The sequence below is a fragment of the Cajanus cajan genome, chromosome 9 (assembly GCF_000230855.2).
Source record: "Cajanus cajan strain Asha chromosome 9, NIPB_CcT2T_4, whole genome shotgun sequence".
Classification (NCBI taxonomy): Eukaryota; Viridiplantae; Streptophyta; class Magnoliopsida; order Fabales; family Fabaceae; genus Cajanus; species Cajanus cajan.
In genome coordinates this window covers 53460284-53487473 of record NC_138525.1, presented here as the reverse complement: position 1 = coordinate 53487473, position 27190 = coordinate 53460284, and the positions used below count along the sequence as shown (strand labels likewise).

Below are 27190 nucleotides of genomic sequence, written 5' to 3'. Positions count from 1 at the left end.
AGCTGGATCTAAGTAGGAGTTTTAAAGCTTTCAAAACGACTGGACCACCAATTACAGGGAGATGACAAAGGGAGGGAAAGTGACGGGGTCCCTATTCTCTCAACTAGTTGCCGTTTTGTGTACTTTCCAATGATTGTCACCACAATATATAACTACTAAGATTAATTCATCATCAATCTACATAGGTTAAGCTCATTAATTTCCCTGTGTAAATATAATGGATCATAGAAAGAAAATTTACATATCCATATTACACCCATAATGAAATTAAAGAAATGGTATGTACACCAGGTGATACATTAAACAAATGAAAAGTTAATGAATATTATATGGTTTAAATATGTTTTTAATTTCTTAAATTTAGAATAAATTTATTTTTACTTCCTTAAATTTAAAGTTATTGATTTTAATTACTTTAATTTTTAAAAATCTTGTTTTAATATGTGATGTCACCAATAATTAACATACGTGAAAGTAACAATTAAAATAATTTTATAGTATTAGATAGATTTAATATAAAATTTTTATTAAAAAAATGAGTAATTAGATTTTATAGAAAGTATTTGACAAATTATTTAACAAAATTTAAATATAAAAAATAAAATTATTTTTTTAAAATTATAAGACTAAAAAAATTAATTTTAAATTTGAGAAACTAAAAATAAATTTACCTTATACTTAATAGATTAAAAATAAAAATATATTTAAACTATATTATATTCTTCCAAAAGGAAATATTATTATTTAATTATTAAAGATGAGACTTGGTCGTCTATATCAACTGAGTCATTTTGTTCTTAGAGTATATATTCATGACTTCTAAAGTTGTGTTTGTCAAAACTTATATCCTAGTAATATACTTTTATTCATCTCATCCTTTCCTCTTTAACTGAGGTGTATTTATACACACTTAATACAAACTGATTCAAAGATAAGACTTAAAGAATCTCTAACAATTTCCTAAGAATCATTCTGTTTAAAACAGAAACTCAAATTTAAACTTCTACAACAATATTTCAAATTCAAACTTCCTAATCTAACACTCCCCCTCAAGTTGGTGCATGGATATCATACATGCCTAACTTGCCAATTGTATCTTCTAAAGCTTTTCCTGAAACTCCCTTGGTCAAAATATCTGCAAGTTGGTTTTCAGATATGACAAAGGGTGTGATGATAATCTGCTGATCCAGTTTCTCTTTTATGAAGTGTCTATCTACTTCAACGTGCTTTGTTCTATCGTGTTGAACCGGATTATGAGCAATTTCAATAGACGCCTTGTTATCACAGTAAAGACTCATAGGAAGATCATATCTGATACCTAAATCATTCAAAATACTTTTAATCCATAAAAGCTCACAAACACAATGAGCCATACCTCTGAATTCAGCCTCGGCACTTGACCTTGCAACGACCTTCTGTTTTTTACTTCTCCAAGTGACTAAGTTACCCTCAACTAGTGTAAAATAGCCTGAAGTAGATTGCCTAGTAGTCTTATCTCTAGCCCAATCAGAATCCGTATATCCTTCAATGCCCTTCTTGCTGGTTTTTGAAAACAGAATGCCTTTTCCAGGTGTTCCTTTTAGGTACCTCAAAATCCGATATACAGCCTTCATATGATCTTCACTAGGAGAGTGCATAAACCGGCTTACCACTCCAACTGCATAGGCAATGTCTGGTCTAGTGTGTGACAAGTAAATTAGTCTCCCTACTAGCCTTTGATATCTTCCAATGTCTGCCTCCACCTGGTTAGGATATATGCCCAATGTGTGATTCATTTCGATGGGATTCTCAACTGGTTTGCAAGCCAACATTCCAGTTTCTGTTAAAAGATCTAGAATATATTTTCTTTGAGATAAAAATATACCTTTCTGAGATCTTGCAATTTCTATCCCAAGGAAATATCTCAAGTTACCTAGATCCTTCATTTCAAACTCAGTTGTCAGATGTTGTTCAAGGGCTTTCATCTCATCTATATCATCTCCGGTTAACACCATATCATCCACATACACTATTAGAATAGTCACTTTTTGTGCTCTATGTTTAAAAAACAAAGTATGATCAGAGTTGCTCTGTTTGTACCCAAATCTCTTCATTGCTAGAGAAAAACGTCCAAACCATGCCCTAGGTGATTGCTTGAGTCCATACAAAGCTTTTTTAAGTCGGCAAACTAGATTCTCATTGGATTTACTTAGCTGCACTCCTGGTGGTATATCCATGTAAGCCTCCTCCTCCAAATTTCCATTTAAGAAGGCATTCTTCACATCAAATTGTTTTAAGGGCCAATCCCTATTAGCTGCTATGGAAAGTAATATCCTTATAGTATTGAGTTTGGCTACCGGGGCAAATGTCTCTTGGTAATCAACTCCATATTTCTGTGTATATCCCTTGGCAACTAGTCTTGCTTTATATCGGTCAATGCTCCCATCTGCTTTTAATTTCACTGTGAACACCCATTTACAACCAATTGCCTTCTTCCTACTTGGCAGAGGTGTTAGTTCCCAAGTTGAGTTACTTTGGAGTGCTTCCATGTCTACATTCATAGCTTGCTTCCAATTTGGATCATCCAATGCTTCCTGCACACTATTTCGAATAGAAACACTAGATAATTGATTAACAGATAATGCATATGATTCGGATAAGTGTTGGGTAGATACATAGTTGCTAAGGGGATATTTAGCCTTTGCTTTAGGATCAGGTTCATAAAGCTGTTTAGGAATACCTTTGTTTGGTCGAGACGACCTTCTGGTGTGTGTGTCAGATGGCATAGTGAAGAAGGAACAAGATTTGCCTCTGTACTAGGTTCTGTTTCTGGTTCAATATCAGGGACAGCCATAGGAGATTCTTCAGTTATGTGTGTTAGACAAGGTGTTTCAGCTTGAGGACAATTTACCTCAACAGGGACTGATTCTGATTGTTGGTTGTGTGAATTTTCGGCAGGGAGTGAGGTACTTGGTGTTGCTGTATGAGTGGAGAACCAAACTTCTTCTTCTCCATTATTTGTAATGTTTGGCAGGGAACTCTCCCCCTGAGAAGGAGAAGTGGGAACTCCCCCTGAATAGTAAGGCTCATTTTCCCTAAAAGTGACCTCCAAAGTGATATGCATTTTATGAGAGATAGGGTCAAAACAACGATAACCTTTCTGGACATCTGAGTACCCAACAAAAATACACTTTTTTGCACAAGGATCCAATTTAGACCGCTGAACTTTAGGGATATGGACATATGTGGTACACCCGAAGACTCTAGGAGCAAGATTAGAGGAGTGGGGTATAGGAAAGTGAGAATTAAGAACTTGGTAAGGTGTTTGAAAATTAAGGGCACTAGAGGGGGTTCGATTTATGAGATATGCAGCGGAGATTACAGCTTCCCCCCAATAGGAAGAAGGAAGATGCATGCCAAATAAAGAGGCCCTAACCACTTCTAAGAGTTTTCGATTCATTCTCTCAGCCAATCCGTTTTGCTGAGGAGTATAAGAGCAAGAAGTATGATGTTTAATCCCATGAGAAGATAAAAAAGTATTGAACCCACCATTCATATATTCCATGCCATTATCGGACTGAAGAATCTGAATGTTGCTATTGAATTGTGTTTGAACCATATTGAAGAATTTTTTAAACACAGAAAAAACTTCCCCCTTATTTTTCAAGAGACTCAACCAACACATACGTGTACATTCATCAATAAATGTGACATAATAAAAGGATTTAGAGAAAGAGGAAACTTTTGCAGGGCCCCAAACATCTGAATGAACAACTTGAAATGGAATTTTGCTTTTATTCAAACTAGGATAATAAGGAATTCTGTGGCTTTTAGCCAATTCACAAACTGAACAATGAAAATCAGCAACGTTTACAGCAGAAAAAAAATTGGGAAATAACTTTTTGAGATATCCGAAGGAAAGATGACCAAGTCGCCTATGCCACAGCCACACAGTATCTTTAGCAGTATCCACAGTAGAGGTTGCAGAAGCCCGAGAAGATAAGTCACTGCCACAAGAAGAAACATCCAAGAAATAAAGCTTGCCCTGTCTAACACCATAACCAAGGATCTCCTTTGTTTGGTTGTCCTGAAACAGACATTTTGAAGGTGAAAAAATCACAGAGCAATCCAGGTTAGAAGTAAGTTGGCTAACAGAGAGAAGATTAAAGTCCAAAGAAGGAACAACTAAAACAGATTGAAGATGTAACCAAGGGAAAAGAGATATTGAACCTTGACCAATAATGGCAGAGGTTCCACCATTAGCCGTAGAAATCACAGTTTTAGGAGAAGAAGAGAATTTAGATAGAAGGGTATGATCACGAATCATATGATCCGAAGCGCCTGTATCAATTATCCAAGAATCAATTCGAGATAGTGTAGAGAAAGCATGGGACTTACCAAGAATTCCTTCGTAGACAGCATTGGCTGTAGGAGGAGTAGATGTCACCGGATCAGAGGAGGTGGAGAGAGCTTTATCCAGAACCTTCCGGCGAGGTCGTTTATTGAAATCCCACCAGTCGGGATAACCAATGATTTCAAAGCATCGATTCTTAGTGTGGCCAGAGTCACCACAGTGAGAACACAGAGGTTTTGTAGAATTAGCATCTTTGCGAGGCTTCAGGGGAACAGAGGAGCGGGGAGATTTCACCACCATGGCAGAGGATTCATGGGGAGAAGTGGGACGGTTCATGATGAGGCGCTATTGTTGTTCACGCCTGACATAAGCATACGAACCTTCAAGGTCCAACTTAGGGTCTTTGCGAAGAATTTCGCCACGAACTTGGTCGAAGTCAGTGTCTAATCCGCTGAGAAAGATATAGACCCTGAGACGAGCCAAAGCCGAGTGCGACTGAACGACCCCATCAACAGTAGTGGCGTGGGAAGACATGCGGTGATCAATTTCTTGAAAGATCGAGAGAAGTTCGTTGTAATATGTGGAGAGGGGTCGACCATTCTGTTTGGTGTTGAACGACCTCTGATTCAGATCAAAGAGACAAGTTTCATCAGAACTATCATAGAACGTGCGACGAGCAGCAGTCTAGATTTCGTGGGCAGATTCAAGGCGAAGGAAACGCTGTATTAATGGTGGACTCATGGAGTCAATAAGCCAACTTTTCACACGCTTATTTTCGGTGACCCAGTTATCATACGCAGGATCAGTATCCAAGGGTTTCGTCGTCTTACCGGTGAGATACCCAGATTTGTTTCTTGCACCGATACGCATGTCCATTAACGCAGACCAGAGGTGATAATTAGAGTCATCAAGGATGACACTAACAGGGAAGGAAGAACTATCATGTTGGATGACAATGTTGGGAGGAGGAGCGGAGGTAGTGGATGGTGATGATGTAGAATCCGTAGGTGAAGTTGGGTTTTCCATGGAAGAGAATTAGGAATTAGGGATTTAGAAAAGTCTGGAATAAGGGTTATTTGGTGAGGATCCGATGGAAAGATGAAGAGAGGAAAAAATAACCAGTTGGGTAAAAACAATATGAAGCAATGTGGGACTATGTTTCAGGATCGTAACTCACCTGATACCATGTCAAAACTTATATCCTAGTAATATACTTTTATTCATCTCATCCTTTCCTCTTTAACTGAGGTGTATTTATACACACTTAATACAAACTGATTCAAAGATAAGACCTAAAGAATCTCTAACAATTTCCTAAGAATCATTCTGTTTAAAACAGAAACTCAAATTTAAACTTCTACAACAATATTTCAAATTCAAACTTCCTAATCTAACAGTGTTCCATTTTAGATAGGACTCATTTGACCATATCAATGCGAGTTTAAGTTATCCTCAATGTATTTGTGACTTCTAGGACTATGTACCTTTCGAGATAGGACTTGATTGTTTGCAAAATCACATATTATAGACCTTGTTGACAAGGATTAATAATATAGTTTGACTCTTGACCATATTAACTACGAGACTATATGGAAACAAATACATTGTGTCTCTAAAATGATTATATCAATAGTTACATATAATGAACATCAGAAAAGTCTTCTAAGCAAACTCACCTCTCAGTTGTTTTTCAAGTGTATAGAATTATGTAAAATATTGATCAAACTATCATATAGATAAAATCAATAAACAAATTTAGGATCAATGGGGAAATTCAAATAAACACAAAGGTAATGCAATTAATTCAAATAGCCATCAAGGGGCTAAGCACCAATTTTAGAGATCAGATAACTACTCACACTTGGTCATGAAAAAAAAAAAACACGAAGAAGGATAATCAAATGAGAAAAGAGAAAGAGAAGAAAACAATCATCAATCCTAAGCTGCTGTTATAAAAAAAAAAAAAGGTTTGGAACCGTAAACAATCCCAAAGAGGTATATTTATACCTAGAATGTACAATAGATTCAAGCCCAACTAAAAATAAAACACATAAATTGGAAAACTAAAAGTCTAACGGCCACGATGCTATTGCCAATTTGCCATCACTGTGGCATTGTGGTTCATGCGCATAAGCTAACTAATGTACCAACGTTTCATCCACAACACTGTGAACATTCCTACAACGTTGTGGCCACCTCTTCTTCATAGTTTTTCAAATTTGCATTGTCTCAATGCTTAGATTAATCGATAGGAAAAATTATGTAATTAGTCATCTTATTTCAAAGATTGGAGCTTAATAATTTAAAGAGAGAGAGAATATTAGGTCTGAACTCAGAAACTTGGTGAAGGATTTTTCACTCTTGGCAAGCAGATCAAGTTTCGTTGTAATAATTTGATATCGTCCTCAGGGATTTGGGGATACTAGTAATTTCCTTTCTTGTTTACAGAGAACATGAATTAAATATTGATTAAGTTTATAATAAAACAATTAAAAGCAATAGTGTCAATTTAATAGAAAACCTTATATGAGAAAGAGATTGGATTCAAATGTACTTTCTAACTCTTTTAATCTTCATCAAATAAATATGATTCCACTTCTATCACTTCCATGTTCAATAATTAGCTCAACCAGATTCCTCAAAATTGAGCCCTAAGGTGATTAACCCTAAACATGATTCCTCTATATATGATTTAAGATTAATACCTTGCATTAAAACAATAACTTGAACCAAAATGGCTAACAAAATCAAGTCTATTCCTAGAACAAGAGATTATTAGGTGAATGATTCAGTTCAGGATTTTGAAAATGTTTCCCAACAAAGTTCAAAAACCTAATATCATAAAACAGGTGATCAAACCGGATTAAGCATTAAAAGAAGAATCAAACACAAGTAATAGAATTAAATATCATATAGATCTAAGAAGAAATAGAGTTAGTAGTTACATTGAATCCAACCCAAGAGAAACTAGCCACTCATGGTGAGAGCCATAACAAATAACAAGATGAAATTACACAATAGAAGAGAAGAAATGAAGATGGGTCCTCGTTCCCAAGCAAGCCAATCTTCAAGTCTAATCTTCAAGCTCTCCTTTTCTCCTGTGTGATCTTTCTCTCTATTTTTCTTTGGTTTCGTTCCCTCTCGATCCCCCTCTTTTGTTCTTTTCCAACCCTAAAATATGTTCTGTCCAAGGGAAAGTTGGGATTTTTAACCCAAGGCTGCAGCTTTGGATGCGTGGCTGCAGCTTTAGAAGTGCTCCCAGACGCACAAAGCTCCAAGGTTGTAGCTCTGGAATGGGGGTCGTAGCTCTAAATTTCTGGACTGCCCATAATGTTCTAAGGCTGGAGCTCTGGTTTCATGGCTAAAGCTTCAACTCTCTAGAATACCTCTTTTTGCTTCGAGGCTGCAGCTTTGGCTTTGGGGCTATAGCCTTGGATTTTCAACTTCATCAAAATCTACACAAAAGAGAAATATTTTCAACCAAAGAAACTACACTCTTGTAACTCCTTAGATTAATCTTAGTTTATCTATTTAGAAGGTCAAATACAACCAAAATCACTTACATTTCTCCCAAAAAGAGTGCCAAATTAAGAATAAAAATATGCGATTTGAGCATTTATCAAACTAATAACTCATGACAAAAAAAAGTTTCTTGAGCCGAAGGGAAAATAAGCTCAAACAACTTTTAAAACATATTTTCTTTTTTAAAACCATATTATTTTTATAAAACCTCTTTTAATTATAAAAGCCCATTTACAATATCCAAATATGTCAAAGCATTTTGATTAATTAAAATATCTTATATTAATTTTGATCAAATTTTAATTTTTAACTAACATAAACAATGGGAAAAAATTAAAATTAGAACTAATTCATTCAAAATTGTATTTTAATATATATATATATATATATATATATATATATATATATATATATATATATATATATATATATCCATGTATAATTTTATTTTATTCAAATTTTATGATATAAACTACCTTTTTACATAAAAACAATATTAAGAATCATAATTTCTAAACTTTTATATTATTTTAAACTTGTTTTTATTTATAAAAATTACAATGACGTTTACATGGTTCAAACCCAAAACTGTACATGCTACTCCAATTCCTCCGTCATTAGTCTGATCATAGTATATACATTATTTTAAACATTATTATTTATAATGGAGTCAAAATTAAAAATTAGTATCAATACATGTACTATTGAATACAATTTTTCATGTTAGCTATATTTTTTGGTAAAGTTGATTTTTTTTTTGTAAAGATGTTAGCTATATTTGATTGCAAACTAATTGACTTATTGAATATTTAATTTTCTTAATTAAATTTGTTTAACTGTGTTAGTGACTTTCTGTTGACGATTAATTGACGCACTAAATATGCTAGGTTTCAAATTTCTTTTAATAAGAAATATTAAATATCACTATACTTTCATTTTAATCCAATCAAACAAATTCTTTTATTTACCATTTTAAATGTGATTGTTTTTTCTTTAATTTTCTATTTTACAGATTTATTTACTTTCCAATAAAAATTATACACAAAAAAAATAATAATTGAAACTAGTATTAAACATTCAAAACTTATTCTAATTAAGAATGTATCTTAATTCTTAATAGTTTGTTTTTTGACAGAAAATTCTTTATTGTTATACACTTTTTTTTGACAGAATAATTGTTATAACTTTTTGGAGTCTTAATTAAAATAATCGATACCTATATCAATCAACTAATTGATTTTACATACAAAAAAATATCTAAATATATTAATTATACAAAAGTATAAATTATACTAGTTGATTTTTTTTGAAAAAAAATCAACTAATATAATATACTTTACACTTTTGTATAATTAATATATTTAAATATTTTTTTTATTTGGACACAACCATTTAACTAAATAAATCAATATATACATATATATATACATATATTCATATATATATATATATATATATATATAAAATTAAAAAAACTATTAAAAAATATATAATAAATAGTTTCATATTTATTTAAAATCAATATATTCACAAAATTTGATTTTACATACAAAAGATTAAAAATAATTAAAAATTACATGAAATTTATGATTAAATAATAGTATAAAAATATTTATTTTCATTATAATCAAAATTCATTAATAAGTATGTTTCATTACATTTAAATGGTTAAATTAATAGTTATAAATGTACGATTAAATATTAATTTCTTGATAAATATATTTAATTGCAAAATAATTGACCAGTATAACGAATAGTACTTTCTGCGACAAATTATTAACACATTAACTTTTTTAATTTGAACATATATCTAATAATAGACTTTAATTGTGAAATTTGTTAGTCCAGTCATTTTTTTAATCATTGGACATATTTTTTTTCTCCTTTTTTTATATTTTCAATAATTTATTTAATTTTCACAAGAATATTAGGAGATATACAAATTAAATTAGATTGAATTTAACGCATATCTTCTTTTAATCGGGTGAACTTTAATCAATTTGGATCGGTGAATTTTGTAGTTTCTAATATGTAACAATCAAATTCGATCATATTCAATTTAGTTTAAATAAGATTATTGTATTTATTATGAAATTAATAAAAATTAAAAATTACATCAGACAATTTTTAAAATATTTTTTTATGAACATGATTTATGATATTTTAAAGTTAATAATCAATAACTAACTTATGCTCACAGGACGTGACTTCTGCTAAAGATGACAATGATTAATGGAGCAAGTTAAGGACACATTTCACTCTCCTCGTCTTCATCCTCATAGGGCGGGCGGGTGGACAAGGAAGGCAAGCTCGAGTTCGAGTAAACTCACTATCATCCTATCAAATTTTGTCAAGTTTGAGTAAACTCACAAGATCCATAATATTTTTTTTTAGAATTTTAATTTATTTATACATTTTGAATAAATTAAATTATAAGTTAATAATTATATTATAATATAAATAATATATAAAAATAATTAATAAAAAAGAACTCATAGAAAATTTAAGAATTAAATTATATTTTTAATTAAAAATATAATTTTAAGTTTGTTATTGAATTATTATTATAATTTAAACTTTTTAATTATTAAATTATTTAATTTGTGTAAAACTCAAGTCTTGTATGCTAGTTAAGTTGAGTAGTGTTTTAAAAAAGTGGGCTAGCTATCAAAAGGATACAAAAGTTTTTTTTTTTTTTTAATAGGGTCTCATAACTTAAGGATTTTGTTTTTCTAGAGAGTGTTAGTAGGAGATTCTCTATATGAACGAAATCTCCTCCTTTCCTCCCTAGTTGAGATCCTTCTTCCTTTTGCAATTGATCTGAGTAGTTGAGTTATTGGTGGGGTTTGGTGTCGTGTGAAGCTTTTTCCTTCTTTTTTTTCTCTTGCACATTTTAGTTCTTCAAGAGAAAAGGGAGCTTGCATTATTTTTGTATGTATGCATGTTGATTATGCATATAGGAATCACTAATTCCGTGTTGTATTACTAGAATCATTGGTTGCTAAGTGGTGGGTTTTAAGGTTCTCAAAAGTGTTGGCATTTTGAATGTGATTAAGCCTTGATCTTTGGTTTCATGTTGCTTTTGATGGTGGAAATGTGATGTAAAGGTTGTATAATTCTTGTGTTTTGTAATGCTTACTATTGGATTGTTTGTTTTTAGGTTTTGATCAAAATCAATTTTTGCATAAGTGCAAAAATTGATGTCGCATCGAGTGTAATTTGAATGGTGCTAAATGTGAGGAGAGAGAATAATCTTGGTTTGGGGCTTATGTCAGGCAGGCATGTAGTGTCGTTGAGCATGAGTTCCTTGGGAGACCTTGGCACATTGAGGTTGGACATGGACCTTTTCCATGCCAAGCGAGAAATAGTGGAGTACTCTCTACCTCAACCATGTTTAGCATGAATGGTGTGACATTAGGCGTGTGCAAGATAAAGAGCTTTTTGTTTCAATGGTGTTGGGCACCGTTTGAGTAGCATTAAGCGTGACATGCATGTTGTAAGCTTACTGTTTTATGATGAACTATCGATGAATATTGATGGCCATGATTTACGCATTCTGATACATGATGATGAATATATATGTTATAAGTTGATAGATGAATTGATGATGTTAAGTTGTAAGTTATAAGTTGTATGTTGTATAAGTTGCATGTTGTTAAAGTTGTTAAGTTGTAGACATGTGAATTAGATACATGTCTTAGCTGCAATACATAAAAATTAGAGGGAAGTAAAGTTATTTTTAAAATTTGAATATCTCATTGTGTAGATATACATTGCGGTGCTCTGAGAGATCGATTAAAATCCTCAGTAAGTAAGTTGACTTTTGCATAAGTAAGTTGTTTTTAACTATCCCCTCTAGGTTTTATGTGGTATCCATATGTGAACAAGGTTGATACATACGTGTATAAAGTGGTCAATCAAGTAAGGTATCAAGTCAGAGACTTAAATTAGTCTTTAACCTAATATCTGAGGGGTGTAGTACTTAGAAGATAGTCGATGAGCTAATCTCATAGAGGACATAATGTTGCAGACTAATTTCATGGTAGGCCCATACCTAAACTGCTATATCCTGACTATAGTACTAGACTTTCTAGTTTAAGTGATAAAATCTAAGAAATCAAAATAAGTTGTCTATACTTGGCTCTCTTTGAAGCCTAACACTGTACTATAATTGACCTGACTAATATAGGTTTAATTAACATCATGGTTTGGTAGAGTCAAATCACTTAAACTACTTAGCTCTATTGAAGGAGATCTTCATAGTTGACATGAGTGACAATGCATTAGTTGTTAGCGTGTGTGTGTGTGTGCTGAGATGTTGAGTATATTGAAGTTGATAAATGTTGAACACATTATTGAGTTGTGAGTTGTGTTATTATTGATATATGTTTTTGTTGTCCTTTTCACATTTTTGTATGTTGTTTCTTTTGTAAGTTTACCTTTTTTTTTCCTTATGGTTGGAACTGTTATGACTATACCTGGTATATGAGTAGGGCAGGATTAGGTGGTTTGCTTGAGTGATGATGTCAAGTCTGGATAGAATTCTATTATTCTAACTTTGGATCTTTCGTTGCATGCGATTCTTAACAAAGTTGAAGACAACCCTTTTAATTGTTACGTCCAATAAGGGATGAGAGCCTAGATATTTACGAGGATTCTCACAATCTCACCCCTAAAATCCTCATCATGGTGTTGCATAATGATGGCGAATATTTCTACTATCATAAAATTTTTTATTTGTCCAAATTAATTGATTGGCCTGGTGTAGTTTCTTAGGTTTTCAAAATATCATCCATGATACCAGTCTCTTTTTTATATGCTTTATAGAAAATGAAGCAAGCATCTGCGAACATTAGGTGATTGATATAGGGGGCATTCTTACACATTTTCACACCATGAAGCTTGCCACTCGCCTTTGCCTTTTTAAACAACTTACAAGCCCTCCATTCATAGTATAAATAAGGCGATAGGAGGTCACCTTGACGCAACCCTCTGCCTAGGGAGATGGACCCGCTTGATCACTAATTATCTGAATCCAATATTTCACATGCTCCATAATATCATCATCCAGTGCGCCCATTTGTGATTAAACCCAACTTTAAGAAGAATAACACGGATGTATATTAGAAAGATAGTATGATTGCATGAAGTTCTTTCTAGTATTATCTCTAACAGGGATCTAAGTTTCACTTCTAGGTTCTAGTAGAGTTTGCACCGAGCTCTAAGAACAAGGTTGATGTTGAAGTTGAGTTTTTCTTATCACTCGTAGATGAATGGTCAATCTAAGAACCACTTGAGGATTTGTTGAGAGCTTTTGTTCTGGATCATTTGGGTAGCTAGGTGGAGGTGTTTCCTTTGGTGGAGTTCACATATAATAACATTTTTCATCTGAGTATAGGCATGACACCTTTTGTGTCATTGTATGGAAGAAAATGCAAGACTCTTTTGTGCTGGTACAAGGAGGGTGAGTTAGTAAGGTTAAAGTTGGTTCTATAGATCATAGAGAAGGTTAAGCAAATTCAAAAGAGAATGAGAATTTCCCAAGGTAGGAAAAAATCATATGTTGATAGGAAGGGGAAGCCTCTATAGTTTGATGAGGGAAAACATGTGTTTTTATAGGTGACACCCGCTACTGAAGTGGGAAGGGAGATAAAGTCCAAGAAGTTCACATTGAGATTCATTGGGCCTTATTAGATTTTTCGCCATGTAGGCCTCGTGGCATATTAGTTGGCTTTATCACCTTTGGTTAACCTTCACGACATGTTTCATGCCTCCCAATTGAAGAAGTATATATATTCATGACCCATGTCATGTAGTGGAGCATGATGTGGTTCAAGTGAAGGAGAATTTAACTTATGACAAGCAATCAATTGTAGTTATGGATCATAAGGAAAAACAGTTAAGGGGAAAAACCATCAATTTTGTCAAAGTTGTTTGGGATAAAGCCATTTTTTAGGCTACATGGGAGATGGAGGACAAGATGAAAGATCAATATCCATTTTTCTTTCTAAGTAAGTCAATTTTCAAGGATGAAATTTTTTTGTTATTGGTGTGAGAATTGTAACATTGTTGATTTTATGATGTCTTAATCTAATTATTCAATTATTGTTGTCTAGTTATTAGTTGTTGTTAGGAGTGCCATTTTAGAACTTTTAAGTCAAGGGACTTTTAGGGTTAAGTTGGTCTCTGAGGGTAGTTGGACCACAAATAAGCTGAGTCAGCTCGAGGAGGGTATGTAGGGTTTTTCTTTAAACAAAAATCTTATAAGTTCAAGTTTTGAGAATTCTAGAGAGAAGTTAATGAGAAACTCTCTAAAACTCAAAATCTTCTTCTTCCTTTTCTGAGAAATCTTTTCCTTCCTTCTTCTTTGTAAGTTGATTAAAGTTGTTGAGTGGGTGTTTCGGAGCTTATGGAGCTTGGAAAACCCCAAGTCGAAAGTTGTTCAAAGTTGGCTCTTTTATTTTCCTCTTGTTGATTCAATTCTTTAAGAGGTAAGGAAAACTTATGTTTTAGATTGTTGTTGTGGAATGCTTACTTTTTGATGTTGTAATTTATGATTGCATGATTTATTTGGTGGCTGATTCAAATTGAGGATCTAAACTGAGATGATGCATGGGGTTTGGGTTTTGGTTGTGTTTGAAAGAAGTGGTGATTCTCAAATCTAATGGAAGCATGTTGTTTTTTATGGTAAAACTGTGTTGGGCATGTTGTATAATTGCTGAATTTCAGGTGGGATGCTCCAAATTCAGGTTCTGCATAAGTGTAAAATTAGTATCGCGTCAGACGTGCCTTTAGGGCATTAGGTGTGATTTCAACTAGTGGTTTTGTCTCTCGCATGTCGAGCACATGATTCATGACACCAGGCGTGAGAAGAAAGAATTGTCTCAAGTTAAAATCATGCTAGACATATATAGTGGTGTTGGGCATGAGTTGTGTGGAGACCTCTACACGTTAGGGCTACGTGTGGGCTCTTGCCACGCAAAGCGTGAGAGAGTGAGGGACTCTACCTCACACTGAATGCGGGTAGTTTGGCATCAAGTGTGGGTGAGACAAGGAGCCCTCTGCTTGAATGGCACTGAGTGTCCTAAGAGTGGCATCGAGTACAAGTAAAATGATGAAAATTTGTTGTTTTAAGTTATTTTATAATTGAATGATGATGAATAAGTCGTATGGATGATGATGAATTTGTATGTTGTAAGTTGATAGTATATTATGATATTTAAGTTGTTAAGTTGTAAGTTGTTAAAAATGATGAAGTTGTAAGTATGATACTTTAGTTGTTGTTAAAGTTATAGGCATGTGATTTAGATACTTGTCTTAGCTATGATATATAAAAACTAGAGGAGAGTAAAAGATGTTTTAGAAATTAGAATATCGATCCTATTACATGTATATACGTTACAATGCGCTCTAAGAGCCTAGTCTTTTCAATAAGTAAGTTTGGTTTTGAATGGGTAGTTGTTTTAAGTTGTCTCCTCTAGGTTTTATATGGCATTCGTATATGGTCAAGATCGAAATATACATGTATAAAAGACCAACTAAGTAAAGTACAAGGTTGGAAACTCAGTTCCTAACTGAGTATTGGAGGGGTGTAGTACTTGGAGGGTATTCGGTGGGCTAATCACATACTTAAATGTTGCACACTAATAATGTGGTATACTCATACCTAAGTTGTTTTATTTTGACAGTAGCACTAGACTTCCCAATTTAAGTGGCAAAACCTAAGAAATCAAATTAAGTTGTTAAACAGGATCCCTATGAGACCTAAAATTGTCTATACCTGACCTGGTTGTGATAGGTCAAACATTGTAGTTCGATAGGATCTAGTCACTTAAACTATTCATCCTTGTTATAGGAAATCTCCTTAGTTGATATACGTGACAACAAATTAGTTTTGTATTGTTGTATAATGATTATGTGGTTGAAATGAAGTGATTAAATTGCTTTATGTTGTAAGTTGCATGTTGAAGTTGATGTTGTTGTTTATATTGTTCATGTTGACATCGATGTTGTGCTTGCATGTTGCTTTTTATTTCACAAGGTTACCCTATGTTTCCTTTGTAGTTGAGATTGTGATGATCATACTTGATATGAGAGTAGGTCAAAACTAACTAGTGACTTGTCTAGTAATGGAGCACGAGATTATCAACTTTCTTTTGGTTGTTGCCCTAAGACAGTAATCTTGTAGAGATGGTTGACTGAAAATTTTATATTTATTTTGTATACAATACTTACTAGTTGATGTGTATACTTTTCTCCTTACATACAACTGTGTGCATAAGATTATATACTGGTTACATGATAACCTTAGACAAGTTATTTATTTTCTTTGCCACATAATAATCATACTATAGTATATACAATGACCTTAAAATTGTTACAATGAGAGATACTCACATATGTAAATAAAACTTGTTTGGGTTAAGTACCCCTTATACCTTTTTTTATTGTAAAAACAAAGGGATACAAATAAAAATTTAGTCTAAATACTTTTTACTATTATTACATATAAACTAAAGAAATAAAGCAACTTTTTTTATGGCTAGCTATTGCGATTCAAGCACAGTCCACGGATTAATAAACTCACTAAATAATTTGAGTTAGTCGTGTCTTTGCAAACCAAAACATCCACATCCGTCACTGACCTCAGTTAAAGGCATTATTAAGCAAGTGATATTATACAAGGTTATTTGACAAGGATATGCATTAAATAAATATTCTGTTAGAAAACAAGTGGTATCTAAATTAGCTTACCCGTATCTCGCCCTAAGCGAATATAATCCGCATTTAGTTGAAGATAAAGAAACCGAATCTACAAAAATCGTCTTAATTCTCTCAATTCAGCCACTAAAGAATGAAGAGCAAGGTTTTGAATTTGATGGTACAATAATTAGATGGCATTTTAATATCATGTTAACTATTGAATGATGTAAAGTTTGAACTGGAATGGAGAGTAGAAGAAAAAGTGGTGAGGGAATACTTTTGGGTCATTATGTGATGAAAGAATGTGGTGGTATACTATACTGCACACCCAAAAAGCTTAAAGTGAAAATGGAGGTGCGTGGACCAGCCAAAATTATTGGTGCCACTTCTGACGGGGTACCATCGAAATCGAACAAGACAAGGCAACCACACGAGGCCAGCACGGTGGGACACTCCTAGTCCTGTTGCCTCTCTTCCAAGCACCACATTCACTCCATTTTGTTTGTTTCTCATCAAAACTATTTTTTTCCATTCATCGTTCCATCTAGAAATATCTCTAAAGTAAACTAGTATATTTAGCCACAACTCTAAACCCTAAATTTGTATTTGATAATTTTTAACAAGAATTTGAACTATTCTAAGAAGTAGATTATGAGTCTAATAAAATCTTATAAAATTAACTTTTCTCACTTATATATACTATTATGATCTTATTACTAATTGATGTTTGATCTTCAACACATTTTATCACATCAAGAACTACATATCTCAAATATGAAAGTAAGACTAAATATTTGTAAGTAGTCCAATAATGATTTGAGAATAAATAAACTGATGGACTCAATAATAATTAATAATTGTTGAGCTAAATTTTGATATAATATTAAAAAAATTAATTATTGATTTAATTCAATCTTACCCAACATACTTATAATGTGGAATCTTCGACCAATGTTAACCATTTCTGTTGCGCTTTATGGGTTAGGAAAAAAAACATATAAGCTTACGTCGTTAGCCAAATAGGTTATACTAAATTACTAATTAGCTTAGCTTATGTTTGATTGTATTGCGTAACTTTCCCACTACCATTGTGTTTATCTTTAGCTTTCGCTTTCTGTGTGAATTTTTCTTCTTCTTTTTACTATAATAATATTGTGCGCATTACATCACACTCTTTCACTACATAACATGTAATAACTGTCTTATTGTACTCTTTGTTCTCTTTCACATGAGTTAAAAGGTTTTGTATTTTTATAGAAAATATTTTGTGCTTGTTTTAAATCATTTTTCATATATATAGATTATTAACTATTTAGCATTTTTAATTTGCTTGAATTATTTAAAAATGATCTATAATAAGAAATATAATGTATATATATATATATATATATATATATATATATATATGTATGTAAATAGATGATGAAAGACTGAATTTGAGGGAGAAATCATTTTATTTTTCTGGAAGAGATCATCCATATAAGTCTCTCATTTTGTCTGAATAGTAAGCCCTAGCGCTAGCAGCACGTTTTACAGAATGGAGCACAAATCTTGGTGACCATTCAGCCACGTCCACATAAAATTGAATTCCTGCTTCGGTTTAATTCACTTACATAATGTCTCTTTTTAAAAAATATTAATCATAATACCGTGTTAAACACGTGTCCTCAAATATTTACTAAAATGATTTCAAATAATTGATAAATCATATTAGCATCAATCGAGATTGAATTCTCATTGTAATTATTTTTAACTATGTTTGTTTTGGTCTATAATATATGAATTCAAGACTTTACTTAAAAATAATGAGTTGAATTACACTAACAATATACTTTTCCTTAAATTCTCAAAAATTTATATTAATTACATAAAAAAATCACTTTTTATCTATATAGATTAGAACAGTTACTTAATTATATTAAATAAGAGTATTTTAAAAAATTATTATTTAACAAGAAGAATTTTAAAAAAAAAATTCATAAGAATGTTTTCGGAATTTTCTTAACATTTTATATCTTTTAATAGTCCTTTTCCATTGTATTTTTATATTAAATTTTAATATTTTTAATAGAAATTATAAGTAATTAAAAAAGCATTCTTACGCAGAGACGGATCTACGTATGGTGTAAATATAATATACATATATAACTAAAATTATTTTCATAATTATGATCAAAGAAAAACTTATAATGAATGTTGTGTCATAAATTTATATTTCAATTTCAAATCTCATTATTTTTGCTTTCCAATTTAGATGTATTCAATATTTTCCCTCTTTCTTACTGGATGTGCATTTCACATCCTTAAATTTAACTAAAATAATTTTCTTACAACCATTTCAAACCATTTTTATTTTATCTTTATATGAGTACTTGATTTTTTTTTAACTGTATAACTATAACCTTTCAATATCTACTCTCTTTTATCTTTATTTTAAAAATAATTTTCAATATATTTTTTAAATCATTAAATTTAATATCAAATTTTTTTACTATAAATCTTACATCTAATTTATAAATTTAAATTTATTTATTTTATTTTATTTTTAATTATAATATGATTCAAATGTTAAAAAAACTATTATGTAAAAGTAAAGATTTATCATATATAACATACAAATTCAAATGCTAAAAATATATATAAGATTGTCCCCACACTGTTAAACTTCTAGATTCCTCACTAGTATTACGATATAAAATCATAAATTAAATTATAAATTGTTCATTTATGATATCCTCCAATAAATAATTAGAAAAACTATTAAACTTTTCATTGGAAGATCTAGCATTTCTATTTCAATATTTTGCGCAGTGATGTGGACCTGCGGGTAGCCAATAAGAGTCAGCACAAGTGACATCTGTCTTTTAAGACTCAGAAGTATCCAAAGTTTCTGTTTTGCACTAAAAAAAATACTATAATAAAATAATTATATATTTTTTTAGTTCTCATATTATAATTTATCTTTCATTGTAGGTTGAGATAAGTAATTCGCAAACCGACTTAGATTTAATAAAGAAAAATATAACAGAAAACATATTACAGTAAATTTTAAAACAAACAAAATATTTATTTTTATTTTGATAAAATAAAAAGCATAATTGTGATTAAATAATATAATTAATAATTATTAATGATATTTGTATTAAATTAAATTATATTTAATTACTATATTTTTTTTAAAAAATAAGATAAGAAATTTATACTGTTATCTGCTTTAATCTATAATTAATCATTTTAAAAAAGGACAACAAAATTAAGGACAAATAATAAAGACAATTCGTGTTATATACTGTTATTTCCTTTATAGTTTTCATAGTAATTATATAATTTTATTTCCTTCTTTTATACTTTTGAATTAATTATTTTCATTTTTATTCTAATATTGTTTTAACCTTTTATCTCTTTAAATATGTTATTTTTATATTTATTTCAATATATTTTTTTAAAAAATAATTATCAATAATTAAAAATATATTTTTATCTTAATGTAAATTATTTATCATAAATCTAAAATATAATTAAAATATTTTAAAATATTTATTTATTATAAATTTAATCTATCCTAATATATTAAATGACTAACTATCTTGTGCTAGAATATTTTTCATTGAAAAAGAGGATTTTAAGAATTTTTTAATTTTTTTATTTATTTCAATTTTTATTTATCATACTTATTATATATATATATATTTGCTAATTGGTTTATGCAATATACAGGTTAAAATACTAATTATATAAAATAAATATGTAATGACCAGGTTACTACACTAGCTACTGAACATCTACTGTGTGTAGTGAAAGACTAGCAACATACATCAATAATAGAGTTTATAATACAACTAGGAAAAATATCGATATATACATGCAATATATAAAATACAACACCAGTTGTCATATAAACATAATGTTGATCAATGTCTATACAAAATTTGACTACATGAGAGTAGTCCTCAACAATCAAACTAGCTACCTTCAACGTGACTATCCTCCAACACAGTGCAGTCACCCTGTAATCCTATTCTGCTCTTATACCAAGTATGACTATCACAATTTCAACCACAAGAAAATGTAAACTAGTGAAAAAAAAGAATTCAACATAACAACTTATGAAAACATCAACCCATTTACAATGTTTTAACTTACAATTGTACAACATCATCATAACAGCTTAATATATACAATAGATTCATCATATCAACATATATACATATACAATATCTAATGTGTTGTCACGCATATCAACTATAGAGATCTCCTACATCTTAGGTTGAATAGTTTAAGTGACTTGATCCTACCGAATCACAATGGATGGTATAATATTAGAAACAACAGTTGACATTAAGACTATAAACAATGGATAGCACAAGGCTAGAAACATGCCTTTTGTAGTGAAGCCATTATGTGGGTCATGGATAGGCATGGCAACGGGGTGGGGCAAGGGCAGATTTTATGTTCCCCGCCTCCTCCCCCGATACCTACTGGGGGTAAAATCTAGATACCCAATCTCGTCCTCGACGGGATTTAGGTTTCCCTGCCCTACCCCCGCCCCCGCCCCCGCCCCCCGCCCCCGCCCCGCCCCCGCTCATGGATTTTTTTTATTTTTTTTTATGTTTCTAATAAATATGAAAACAAATTAAAAATAAAAGAAAAATAATATAATACAAATTTTTACATATAAAGGTTTCTAATTTTAGTTTATATATATATATATATAAAGATAGTTTTTTAATTATATTATTAAGTGAGGCGGGGCGAGGCGGGTATTAACATTCACGTCCTTGCCCCGTCCCCAATTTTACCAATCAGGGAAAATTTAAATTCAAACTTGATCAACACAGATTTTTCTTGTCCAAATTGGGGCAGGTACCCATGGGACCAAATTAAAATATCATGCCTAGTCACGGAAATGGGTTTCCAAAATGTTATTTTGGAGTTGAATTGCAAACAAGTAACAGATGGTTTTAAGAGTAGAGTTTTACCTCATATTGAATTAGGAGACAAATCAATTGTGTGACTCATCGTTTGCTAGAGCATCACAATTTTATGTTGGTCACCATACTTTTGGTTACATACATCTTTCTATCTATGACACTATTATCGATAAAATGAATTAGTCTCTTTGAGTAAAAAGTTCTACTTGATGGATAGGATATAAGATACAATAGGAAAGGATAAATATTTAATCTTATTTTAATATGTTGTTGTGTCAATAGAAAATGATAATGTCATCTTATTAGTCTAGGATAATTTTTATCTTGTAAAAGTTGACTTTGAAAGAAATGAGATATGAAAAATTCTCTCTCTCTCTATAATAAATATATATACATATAACAATAAATGCATATATATATATATATATATATATATATATATTAATTATTCTTTCAAATTTAGGCTAAATTTGTTTTTAGTATCTCAAATTTAAAATCGTTATTTTTAGTCCCTACAATTTTAAAAAATCTTATTTTAGTCTATTAAATGACAAATAATATATTTGAAAGTAACAAATTGAAATAGTAATACAATATGCATTGGATTTAATGAGATGTTTTTCATTAATAGAAACACTGATAAGTAAATTTTATGCAACAGTACATGATAGGTTTCCTAACAAAACTTGAATATAATAACTAAAACAAAATTCTTTGAAATTATCGGAGTTAAAAAAAGATCAATTTCCAATTTGAAGGGATAAAAATAAATTTACCTTAAATTTGAGAGATTAAAAACAAATTATTTATCTTAAATTTAAGAGACTAAAAATATATTTAAACCTTTTAAAAATTATAATGACAATGTTAAGGTTCCAACTTAAGACCTATTGTAGACTATACTCTAATCTCCCTAACCTAAATGCATTTATATTAATTGTGTGACATATAAGTTTATAAATATATCATTAAGACATATATTCTAAGGACATGAGATAAGGAATTAAAAATAGAAATTTTTATTGAAAAATATATTTATACATTCTTATGTGTAATTTTATCGTAGTTTTTAATATATTTCTTTTATATTTAACCAAATTCTTAAGAGTACTTGTTAGCAAGACCCTATTTTTAATTAAACATTATAAATAAAATAATTATTATGAAAATATATTATATACTAATTATAATTTTAAAAATCTTATATAAATTTTACAATTTTGAAAAAAAAATACATAATAAAAAAGTAATTTAATCATATAATTTAGTTAAAATTTTAAATTTATACTTTTCATAATTTGAAAAGAAATTTTAAAAAATTAAAAGTTACCTTTTGAAAAATTCCTCACTCTATATATAAAAAATAAACTATAACTATATTGAATAAAAATACTTTTAGGAACTACTATTCAACATCACCGGCCATTTTAAAGATTTTTTTCTCAATTTTTCATCTCTTTCTATTTATGGTTTTTTACTTTTACTTTTAGATTAAATTATAAATTATGACTATACAAAATAAATATTTATCTTGTACACATTGAAGATCCTACATCAATTAATGATATAACTAAAAGAAAGTACTGTAATGATTAGAAACAATTCTCATTTCATAAGTCAATTTTATAGGTCAAATTAAATCCAAAAACTTATATTCTAAATGTCTAGTCCTATAAGTTTTGCTCTCTAAATATTTAATCCTTGACATGAGTACATATGTTGAAATTTTACATTGACTAATAATAATATGACAAAAATAAAATACTACTTCTAATTCTTATTATAGGATCCAAAATTTTGGATTGATTTAATCCTTTTTATAAAATTCAATCCATCGTGTCTTTATCATTAATATTTTTTTTTTTACAAAATATCCTTCCAATAAATATGGTTTAGTCTTTTCTTATTCATCAAAAAAGAGTATTAATTCTTTCTTTATAAAAATATCCTTATTAAATATATTTTTGAGTTTAATAAGTGAGATTTATTTAATTTTTGACTCTTAAATTTTAAGTTGTCTCATATTTAGCTTTTAGAATACAAAAAACATTAAAAACATATATTATTCAGAAAAAAATTAAAAACATATATTAAGTATTACATTTATTTACATTATCAAAAAAAGTATCTCATTTATTTTAGGGATATGAAATAGACTATATTAAGAGGAAAATACTCACTTTGTCTATGCTCATAGTCCTCGATAGAGATTATTCACAATTTTTTACGGTGAAATTTCATATCAATATCATAATTATCCATTTCTTTTTATTTAGGGGTAGTTTTGTAAAGAAATAAAAATTTGAAACATATTTATTGATATTAAGCAAAAAAATTATTTTTTCTTAATATTGATGAATTAATTATTTGGGTCCCTATAATGAGAACCAGTAGTAATATATAAATAAGAGACAACTTTCATATTACAAATCAATTTTGTAGAGTTAAGTTAAATTGAAAAATATACACTTCAATGAAATAGTAATTATCTCATTCAAACACATTTATGTTGTCCTTATCATTATATGCATTGTTATATAGTGTGCTCCAAACAATAAATGGGATTAAAGGTTTTCTTATCCTAAAAATTCAATTATCCCAAAAATGTTATATTATTATTAACTACTACTATATTTTTTCGTCTAATAGTTCTACCCGATTTAAACAAATCATACATATATGTTAAAAATCTAGCCTGACTTTACCTAATTTTTTTTATTATATATATTTCAATTGTTATTTGAAAATATAAAAAAAAATGACAGAATTTGATTAATGCTAAATGTTTTTTTTTTTAATTTTATATTAGGAAAAAAACTAAAAATATATATTTTTCTGCTCCATTCTAGCTAGTCCATTATTGTTGGTAAGAAAGTCAATCAAATGATTAAGATAAGCTGATTTTTGAATTTTATTTAAAAGAGAAACTTAAATGAGTAAATTGGAAAATTCAATTCAGTAAACAAATGAAAAATGTGAATAAGGATAATTTTTTTTATGTAGGTTTATTATCATTGAAAAATTAAAATTTAACTAAATATATTTTAAATGTAAAAAAAAAGTCAAACTGTAATCTAATAACTAATTATTATATAAAATTTCATTTTTATGCACTATCAACATAAAAAAAAAAATTACACAGTTGATCATTTAAAATTTATGATAAATATGACTTTTAAGAAACATTTCATATACAAAATATTTTTTCATCTCCCATAATCATGTTTCTTGGGAATCATTCATGTTTTGTGAAAATTAGTATATTTCTTATGAAATATATTTTTTGAGAAAGTAATAAATATGCTTGGTATGTCTAAATTATTCTTGAAAATAAAAGATATAATTGAATAAATAAAAAATTCTTTTTATGAGAATAATGATTTTTTTTTTTACCTCCCGTGAGAAAATTTTAGAGGAAAACTCAATTAATAAATGGTACCTAGAAAATAAATTCCTGAAATGCATTTTAAGCTCCTCATACAAAACGCAGAAATTTAATATTTATATGATAACAGTTCAGGAAAACATTAAGAAAAAATACCAAACCTCCTTCTAAATATTTAATTATTATAAAAGTTACCGATTTATAATTGAATAACAATTAGTATAATTTTTTTATACTATTATTAATATTATTTATAGTCTTAAAATAAGTAAAGAATTAATTTTTTCTTTGTTCTAATTAAAAGTAATAACTATTAATTTTAAAATTTATCTAAATTTAATTTTTTTTACCTCACATTTATTTTTAATTATAATTTTTATGCATTATAACTAACATAAAATATAACAATCACTTATGATTAATTATATATAGAAAAAGAAAAAGAAAACTAATTTTACACAAATTAAGAAAGTTAATTAGATGCACTGAATTTTCATGATTTCACATAAAATATACATTATATTTATTAAAATATCTTTCACTACATCTATAATAGATAATGTTTTTATGTATTGTCTTAGGAGTATTTTTATATCAAAAACATTAAATAACACTGACATAATTGAATTTATATTATTTACTCTTTTTAGTTTGGATGATTTTTTCTATATTAATTAGTTGAAGAAATGTATTAAATATTTTCGAAGTTGAGATTAACTATTACAATAATTGCTTTTAAAAAATGGAACCTAATGCATTTAATAATTCATTAATTGGTAGTATACATGAAAATTAAAGGGGTTAAGAATAATACTAGAGTTGAAAAGAGAGTGTTGACGTGCGACTCGATTTCTCGTTAACGAAGATCGATGAAGAGTTGAACATGAGTCTCCAAAATAAAAGAAAATGAACGGCGTTGATTAACTCCTCGGTTTGAGGCTCTTGTTTTATTTATTTATCTCCCCATAGCGCCACTGTTTTCACCTTCACCCACCTTCACTCTCCCTCTCTCTCTCTGTGTCTCTTCTTTCACATCTCATACCAATACCAAAGTAGCAACAACTGAAGAAGATGCTTCTCGGGAAAAGACCTCGTCCTCCAATGAAGAGAACCACCAGCATGTCCGAAATAACGTTGGATCTGAACACCGCTGCCTCCGATGCTGTTGACCAACAGAGATCAGGTGCTGTTACTTCCTCGGGAACATCCAAATTGCTCCGCAGACATTCCTCCGATTTCGTAGACTCAACACCTCACTTTCTCCGCGCTTGCTCTCTCTGCAAACGCCCTCTCGTTCCCGGTCGCGACATCTACATGTACAGGTAAAACACAAACCTTAATTCTGTGTCCCTCAAGCCTCAACTGATGAATTAAATATGAGATTAATCTTTAGCTTGATAATGAAATACCAAGACAAAAAAAAATAGTTTTTATTAATTTTCATCGAATTTTTTGTTGATTTAATTTAATGGGGATATGATTTTTTTTTTTTTTTTGCAGGGGTGATAGTGCTTTCTGCAGCCTGGAGTGTCGCCAGCAGCAGATGAACCAGGACGAGAGAAAAGAGAAGTTTATTATGGCGTCGAAGAAGCAATCCATGGCTCCTCCACCATCTGGGTCTAAAGTCACCGCCACCAAGGGAGAAACCACCGTGGTTGCGTTGTAGATGTAAAATCCAAACCAAGCATGTCAAAAACATGTTTATATACCTCTCCCTCTCTTTCTCTCTTATCTTTTTCTTTTTCAATTGTTACCCTGGGAGTGGAAACTTTTTGGATAATGGGAGTGGGTGGTTTTCCTTGCTTAATTACATGGGCAAACTGGGCAAATCTATTTTTTGGATGTACCTTCTAGCAGTCCCCTTCGGATTTTTAATCCATACATAATTTAAATGGAGAACAAATTTCCAAAACCCTTTCTTTGCTTTCTGCGATTCATTTATATCCTTCGTGGACTTGTTCGTTCTTTCAAACCATGTGTTTCAGGGAATTTTGTGAATAGTGATTCCCGAATGGAATAAATTTCTTGTAAGCAAGCAAGTTGTATAATCAGATCCCGAGTTTTTTAATTGTAGGTTTTCTGTTTTTATTAGCAATAATGAATACACGTCTTAAGTACATGAAAAAGGATCTTTTTAGAAAATGTTAGTCTGCGAAATAATATAACCTAGATTCACTCAAAAGCAATATAAATCCACATGATAAATCCTCTAAATTAATCTATGCGCTTGTGCTATTTCTTCTAGTACGTGCTGTGCTATGTCGTTAAAAGGGATCTTTAAGGCAATTCCAATGGCCTGACCAAAAAGAACAAGAT

At 30.1% G+C, this 27190-nt stretch overlaps 1 protein-coding gene and 1 long non-coding RNA gene across 2 annotated transcripts; one reads left to right on the top strand and one right to left on the bottom strand.

The window, feature by feature from the left end:
- Positions 1-3746: 3746 nt before the first annotated feature.
- On the bottom strand, positions 3747-4510 carry LOC145951874 (uncharacterized). The gene is made up of 2 exons (XR_014429813.1): positions 4378-4510; positions 3747-4066 (listed from the first exon to the last, which is right to left on the bottom strand). It is a non-coding gene; the product is annotated as an uncharacterized LOC145951874 (long non-coding RNA).
- A 21328-nt stretch (positions 4511-25838) lies between these two features.
- Positions 25839-26786, top strand: LOC109795023 (senescence-associated family protein (DUF581)). Its single transcript, XM_020354430.3, has 2 exons — positions 25839-26196; positions 26375-26786. Exons 1-2 carry the CDS (start codon positions 25946-25948, stop codon positions 26538-26540), a joined length of 417 nt encoding a protein of 138 aa, XP_020210019.1. The 5' UTR covers positions 25839-25945; the 3' UTR covers positions 26541-26786.
- The last annotated feature ends 404 nt before the right edge of the window (positions 26787-27190 follow it).

Coding starts and splice junctions, on each gene's coding strand:
- LOC109795023 (XM_020354430.3), top strand. CDS start 25,946: ATGCTTCTCGGGAAAAGACCTCGTCCTCCAATGAAGAGAACCACCAGC. Junction 26,197..26,374: donor CGCGACATCTACATGTACAG/GTAAAACACAAA, acceptor TTTTTTTTGCAG/GGGTGATAGTGCTTTCTGCA.